Source organism: Herpailurus yagouaroundi, unplaced genomic scaffold (genome assembly GCF_014898765.1).
Source record: "Herpailurus yagouaroundi ecotype Mexico unplaced genomic scaffold, PumYag 120480, whole genome shotgun sequence".
NCBI lineage: Eukaryota > Metazoa > Chordata > Mammalia > Carnivora > Felidae > Herpailurus > Herpailurus yagouaroundi.
This window is the reverse complement of record NW_024421932.1, coordinates 1-7,850: the sequence shown is the minus strand read 5'-3', so window position 1 is coordinate 7,850 and position 7,850 is coordinate 1. Positions and strand designations below refer to the sequence as shown.

Here is a 7,850-nt window from a genome sequence, read left to right as displayed (position 1 = left end):
CAACGAGTGCGCGGAGGACCGGGTTCGAACCTGCAATAAACGACCCTGCCGCTTGGCTTTGACTCTGGTGGTTTGTTTTCGGGGAGTCTCTCGAATTGGGGCATATCATTTGGGGGCTCGTCCGGGATCCCCCCAAGCCCACCAGACCCCAAGTCAACGGGTTGTCCCTGAGACCGATCGGTAAGTGAGCCGGCTCTGTCCGTTTCTGTTTGTCTGTTCGTTTCTGGCTCTTCCGCGCGAGATCTGTATCGGGGGCTGACACAGCCCTGGCGGACGCGCTATAGGGCAGTCAGTCGGGTCCAGTAGGAGACGTCCACTGGCACCTGTCTGGGGCACCTTTTTGGGCCCATCAGAATTCTTCTGTTCAGGTGACTGGCACCCATCTGGGGCACTTTTTTGGGCCCATCGGAATTCTTCTGTCCGGGTGACAGACACCCGAAATGCGCTAGCGATCTAAGTGTTGTGTTCTCTATTCTATAACCTTTAAGTGTTAAACCCCTTCTCTTTCGCAGGTGACCTGGCCTGGACCAGCCAGAAATCCTCATAACTTTACTGTTTCTCCTTTTAATCCTTTCCTCCACCTCCAGGATACAGATGGGCCTATCTCAAAGCACTCCCCTTTCTCTCCTCGTTGCTAACTTCAGGGATGTTAGAACCAGAGGACAGAATTTGAGTCTAGACATCCGGAGGGGAAAATTAATAACCCTCTGCCACTCCAAATGGCCAACCTTCGGCGTTGGATGGCCAACCGAAGGAACTTTTTGCCTCCCTATAATCGCTAAGGTGAAGTCAAAGATTTTTCTACCGGGTCGCGAGGGGCACCCGGATCAGATTCCCTACATTCTTGTATGGCGGAATTTAATGGAAAATCCACCCCCTTAGTTGGCCCCCTTCCTATCCTCGGGAACGTGTAAGGTCCTTGCCATACGGCCTGCAGATCCCCCAAAATCAAGGACGCCAGCCGCGCCCTTGTATCCCATATTGCCCAATAGTGAGGACCTACTATCCCTAAACCCTCCACCCTATCATCCCCCTCCCCTCGTACCCCAGGCCTTGCCCGCAGCAGCCGCCCCACCAGTCGCCCCGCTAGTTGCCCCCCTAGGGGAGCCGGGAGGACGGGAAGCAGCAGCTGCGCCAGAACCAGGAGGACAGAAGGCAGCAGCCGCGCAGGGCCCCATTGAAAATGAAACCAACCGCGAGAGGCCAGCCGTCCGAACCTGCGGATGCACCCAGCATGAGCCAAACCCTCGCCTCCCCGACTCCACTGTGGCCCTACCCCTGCAGGAAATAGGACCCCCAGATGAAACAGGCAACCCCCGACTCCAGTATTGGCCCTTTTCCACCAGTGACCTTTACAACTGGAAAACACAGAACGCTCGATTCTCTGATAACCCTAAAGACCTAATAGCTCTTTTAGACAGTGTCATGTTCACCCACCAGCCCACCTGGGACGACTGTCAGCAGCTCCTCTGCATCCTGTTCACTACAGAGGAGCGAGAGAGGATCCAATTAGAAGCAAGAAAGCTGGTTCCCGGAGACTACGGTCAGCCGACATCTAACCCTGACCTCATTAATGCGGCTCTCCCCCTAACCAGACCTCCACAGGACGAATGGGACTACAACACGGCAGAAGGTAGGGGAAGGCTACTCATTTATCGCCAGACTCTGATGGCGGGTCTCCGGGCTGCAGCTCGCAAGCCCACCAATTTGGCTAAGGAATATTCGGTCGTACAGGGAAAGGCAGAGAGTCCAGCTGCTTACTTAGAAAGATTAATGGAAGCCTTTAGGCAGTTTACCCCCATGGATCCAGAAGTCCCTGAGAACCAGGCTGCTGTCATTATGTCCTTTGTAAATTAAGCAGCTCCTGACATTAAAAAAAAACTCCAAAGGCTAGAGGATTTAGAAGGTAAACAGATCCAGGATCTGCTCCGTATAGCACAACGGGTCTACAACAACAGGGACGCCCCAGAAGAGAGACAGATCAAGGCGACAGAGAAAATGACTAAAGTCCTGGCCGTTATAGTCCAGAAAGAACAGCCACCCCCAGAAGGCACTCAAACAACACGCCCTCCCAGGCGGCACTTAGATAAAGATCAATGAGCCTGTTGTAAAGAAAAAGGCCATTGGATACGAGAATGCCCCAAGAAGAAACAACCCCGCCCCAGCCAAGGACAATGGCAGCCTAAAATAGCCCCCATACTGTTTACCCAAGATACAGAATAGGGAGGACGGGGTTCGGATCCCCTCCCCAAACCTAGGGTAACATTGCAAGTGGAGGGGACCCCAATCCAGTTCCTAGTTGATACTGGGGCACAGCACTCAGTTCTGGTCAAGCCCCATGGAAAAGTATCTGAAAAATCATCCTGGGTACAAGGGGCCACCGGAATAAAGAAGTACCCCTGGACAACTCAGAGGACTGTGGACTTAGGAAATGGGAAGGTAACCCACTCCTTCCTGGTCATTCCTGACAGCCCCTGCCCCTTGTTGGGGAGGGATTTGCTTACCAAAATGGGGGCCCAAATTCATTTCCAACCAGGGGGACCCACAGTGACTGACTTTCACAACCAACCCTTATCTGTACTCACTGTGAGACTGGAAGATGAATACAGGCTCCATCAGAAACCCACTCCTCTGGATCAGGGTATCGAGCCCTGGCTTCAACGCTTCCCAGACGCGTGGGCAGAAACGGGTGGTATGGGACTGGCAAAACATCGCCCAGCCCTATTTATAGAGGTCAAGCCCAGGACGGACCCCATCCACGTGCGCCAATACCCGATGCCCACGGAAGCCAAAAATGGCATCACACCGCATATCCGCCGCCTCCTTGACTTTGGGGTCCTACACACCTGCCACTCAGCATGGAATACCCCCCTGCTGCCCGTGCACAAACCCAACAGCGGGGAATACAGGCCAGTGCAGGACCTGAGAGAAGTCAATAAGCAGGTGATGGACATAAATCCAACCGTTCCTAACCCCTATACTCTCTTGAGCGCCCTCAGCCCAGATGGTATACTGTTCTGGATCTAAAAGATGCTTTTTTCAGCCTACCACTAGCGCCTAAAAGTCAAGAGCTATTTGCATTCAAGAGGACAGATCCAGACAGGGGCATAAATGGCCAACTCACTTGGACCAGACTGCCACAAGGATTCAAAAACTCTCCGACCCTGTTCGACGAGGCTCTACACGAAGATTGAAGTGAGTACAGACAACAACACCCTAATATAACTCTCCTACAATATGTTGATGATCTCTTAATAGCTGCCAAGACACCCGAAGCCTGCATCCAGGGAACCGAAGGTCTCCTGCGAACTCTGGGAACCTTAGGATACCGCGCCTCAGCAAAGAAGGCTCAGATCTGCAAGTCAGAGGTAACTTACCTGGGTTACTTACTGAGAGGGGGGCAACGCTGGCTAACGGATGCCCGGAAGGAGACTGTCCTTCGTATTCCCAGACCGCAGACACCACGAGAGGTGAGAGAATTCCTAGGGTCAGCTGGGTTCTGCAGACTATGGATGCCAGGGTTTGCTGAATTAGCAAAGCCTTTATACCAGGCAACAAAAGATCAACAGCCCTTTAGTTGGACGGAAGAAGCCGAACAGGCCTTCCAACAAATTAAAACTGCTCTGCTATCAGCACCTGCCCTGGGACTCCCCGATGTCTCCAAACCCTTCCACCTATATGTAGATGAAAACCGAGGCATAGCTAAGGTGGTGCTAACCCAGCATTTGGGCCCTTGGCACAGGCCAGTAGCCTATCTGTCTAAAAGCTAGATCCAGTGGCCGCCGGATGGCCACCCTGTCTCCGGATGATTGCAGCCACTGCCCTAATGGTAAAGGACGCTGATAAGCTGACCATGGGCCAAGAGCTACAAGTCACCACCCCGCATGCCATCGACGGCATCCTCAAGCAGCCGCCTGACCAATGGCTGAGCAATGCCCGACTCACTCATTACCAGGGACTGCTGTTGAACCCCCTCAGGGTCATCTTCACCCCCTCAACGGCCCTGAACCCAGTATCACTGCTGCCAGACCCGGACATGGGAACCCCACTTCATGACTGTGCCGACATACTGGCTCAAGTTTATGGGGTCCGGGAGGACTTGCAGGACCAACCATTATCGGATGCGGATGCCATCTGGTTCACCAATGGAAGCAGCTTCGTTCACCAGGGACAAAGGTATTCAGGGGCGGCCGTAACTTCAGAAACCGAGGTGGTTTGGGCAGAAGCCCTACCCCCCGGGACCTCGGCCCAGAAGGCTGAACTAATAGCCTTAACCCAGGCCCTAAATTTAGGAAGAGACCACAAGCTAACCGTGTACACTGATAGCCGATATGCCTTTGCCACTGCTCACGTACATGGGGCGATATACAGAGAACGGGGGCTCCTCACAGCTGAAGGGAAAGACATCAAAAATAAAGAAGAGATTCTAGCCCTGCTAGCAGCCTTATGGGAACCCAAAAAGCTAGCGATTGTGCATTGCCCAGGACACCAGAAGACAACCGACCCAGTTTCCCGGGGCAACAATTTGGCCGATCAGACTGTAAAAAACATAGCTCGGCCCCCAGCGCAATTATTGACCCTACAGCTGCCAGACCCTGGACCCCGGGAATTGCCCCCCAGCCCTGAGTATTCAGAAAGCGACATTCAATGGATGAGTAAACTTCCTATGACCCGAATCAAAGATGGCTGGTGGAGAGATTCCAAAAGCAGCATTATACTCCCAGATAAACTAGGATGGCAAGTTCTAGAGCAGATCCATTGCAGCACCCACTTAGGTTCCCGGCAAATGTTGGACTTACTGAGACAGACTGGACTAAAAATCAGAAATGTCTCTGATAAGGTCGATCAAGTAGTCACTAAATGTACAGTGTGCCAACTCAACAATGCGAGTAGCAATCCTCAGACAACAGGGGTAAGACGAAGAGGGAGCAGACCGGGGACCTATTGGGAAGTAGATTTCACTGAGGTAAAACCAGGAAAATATGGACATAAGTATTTGCTAGTTTTTGTAGATACCTTTTCAGGATGGACTGAAGCCTTTCCAACCAAGAATGAAATGGTGCAGATTGTAGCCAAAAAGATCCTAGAAGAAATCCTGCCCAGGTATGGTTTTCCAGTAATGATAGGGTCAGACAATGGACCTGCATTCATCTTTAAGGTAAGTCAGGGACTGGCTTCCATACTTGGGGCTGATTGGAAATTATATTGTGCATACCGACCCCAAAGTTCAGGACAGGTAGAGAGAATGAACAGAACATTAAAAGAGACCCTAACCAAATTGACCATGGAGACTGGTGCTAATTGGGTAGTCCTTCTCCCTTACGCTCTGTTCAGGGTGCATAACTCCCCATACAAACTGGGACTCACACCCTATGAAATAATGCATGGCAGACCACCCCCCCATCATCCCTAACCTAAAAGATGACCTTGTCAAAACTGAGAACGATAATGGTCTTGAACTCTTGCTCTCCCTACAAGCCTTGCAGAGGGTCCATGAAGATGTATGGCCCAAATTAAAAGAACTTTATGAAACTGGACCTCCGCCTATTCCTCATCAATTCCGACCCAGGGATTGGGTCCTCGTCAAACGTCATCGGCAGGAGACTCTGGAACCCAGGTGGAAAGGACCCTTCCAGGTCATCCTGACAACGCCTACGGCCATCAAAGTAGACGGAATCGCCTGGATCCATTACACCCACACCAAACCGGTGGACCCGTTCTCAGACCTCATTGGACCCTCAAAGACAACCTGGACTGTTGACTGGACTAAGGACAATCCTTTAAAATTGACCCTACGCCGCCAACGGACTGAGCCGTAACTATGGTACTTGCCCTCCTCTTGATTGTTCTGCAAATTCTGTCTGTAAATCCAAACCCCCACACCCCCTATAATTTGACATGGGAAATTACTAACTTAGAGACTCATGAAATCTACAACAAAACCCTAGGAACTGCCCCATTAAACACCTGGTGGCCAGATTTATATTTTAATTTAGAAAAAGTTAGTCCATTAGAAGAAATGGAAGGAGGTAAATGGAGGCAACTGCAAAGGAGGGTATCAATAAGTAGAAATGGATTTTATGCATGTCCGGGATTTAGGACGGGGGCGATGAGGCGCACATGTGGAGGGTTTGAAACCCTCTATTGTGCAGCCTGGAGTTGTGTCCCCAATGATGGGGAATGGAAGTGGGAAGTAAAACCCCAATTTATTGAAATGTCCTATGTCCAACCATGTACCTGCACCAGGTACAATGAAAACTGTAACCTTATTCGTGTAAGATTTACAGAGAAGGGGAAAAAGGACAGGCGGTGGGTCTCAGGACTCACTTGGGGACTCTACTTATATCAACGTCCCCTCTTTGGGACTGCCATTCAAATAAAATTAAAAGTCTCCCCTCTTGTACAACCAGTGGGGCCAAATCAGGTATTGAAAAAAAAAAAAAAAACAGATAAGCTTATCCCCGGGCAGATCTCCACTACTCCCTCCAGCAGGACCCCCATCCTTACCCCAGGAGTAAAAGCACAAGCTGTCCGAGAAAATCAGAACCAGAAGGCATAGACTCCCTATGGAAATTGCTAACAGCAGCGTATGAGGCCTTAAACCGATCGGACCCTGAGGCAACAAGGGCCTGCTGTCTATGTTATGATATAAAACCCCCCTTCTACGAAGCCATAGGTCTAGCTGCCCCTTTTTCACAATCAGGAGAAGAGTCGCCAGCAGCTTGCAAGTGGAATCGAAAGGGCCCCAGCCTCACACTGCAAGCGGTCACTGGCAATGGGACTTGTATAGGAAAGGTCCCCTCTAGCCATATCCAGCTCTGTGCCCTGACTAATTACTCTATAGATGAATCTAAATGGATAATTCCAGCTCCTGACAGTTCGTGGATTTGTTCTAAGACAGGGCTCACCCCATGTGTTAGCAGAAATGTTTTTAATTCGTCAACCGAATATTGTATCATGGTATTAGTATTTCCGAAGGTTATTTACCACCGAGAAAATGTTGTATATGATCTGTGGACAGAAGGGACAGAAGCAAGAGAGTCAATAAGAACAAAACGGGAACCCTTTACGGCCATAACCTTGGCCACCTTATTTGGCCTCGGTACCATAGGGGCAGGAACAGGGATCTCATCACTAGCCATCCAGCACCGGGGGTTCAATAGCCTAAGGGCAGCCATTGATGAGGATATAGCCAGACTTGAGGACTCAATCTCGCACCTCGAAAAATCTCTGACCTCCCTTTCTGAAGTGGTCCTACAGAACCGAAGGGGGCTAGATCTAGTCTTTCTCCAACAGGGAAGTTTGTGTGCAGCCTTAAGAGAAGAATGTTGTTTTTATGCTGACCATACCGGAGTAGTCCGAGAGTCCATGGCTAAAGTTAGAGAAGGCCTGGCCAAATGGAAGCGTGAACGAGAACAACAACAAGGCTGGTTTGAGTCTTGGTTCAGTCAGTCCCCATGGCTAGCCACCCTGCTTTCTGCTCTAGCTGGGCCCCTTATACTCCTCCTTCTCTTCCTCACCTTCGGGCCTTATATTATTAATAAACTAGTTGCCTTTATCAAAGACCGAGTTAACACGATCCAACTGATGGTCCTTAGGACCCAATACCAACCTATCATTACCGAAACATTTGAGTCAGACACATAAGATCCAAGATTGGCTCTTAAGGCATCAAAGAAAGGGGGGAATGAGAGACTAAGAGAAAAATTACCAGGCGTACTCACAACTGCAAAGAAAAGACCTCCCCGGCGCCGTTCCCAAAACCAGCCAGGGCGTGCCCGGTTGTGGTCTGACCTAAAGGCGGGAACCAATCAAGTTCTGCTGAGTGGTTTGAAAAAAAGGCAGGAACC

The 7,850-nt window shown here is 50.5% G+C and overlaps 1 protein-coding gene across 1 annotated transcript; it reads left to right on the top strand.

Moving 5' to 3' along the window:
- Positions 1 to 1,050: 1,050 nt before the first annotated feature.
- LOC121026517 (uncharacterized) lies at positions 1,051 to 5,667 on the top strand (the record flags this gene model as incomplete). The annotated part of the gene is made up of 4 exons (XM_040469348.1): positions 1,051 to 1,633; positions 3,259 to 3,368; positions 3,956 to 4,176; positions 5,479 to 5,667. Coding segments are annotated over 4 exons (933 nt in total), but the record flags the coding sequence as incomplete, so codon positions are not given.
- Between the last annotated feature and the right edge of the window lie 2,183 nt (positions 5,668 to 7,850).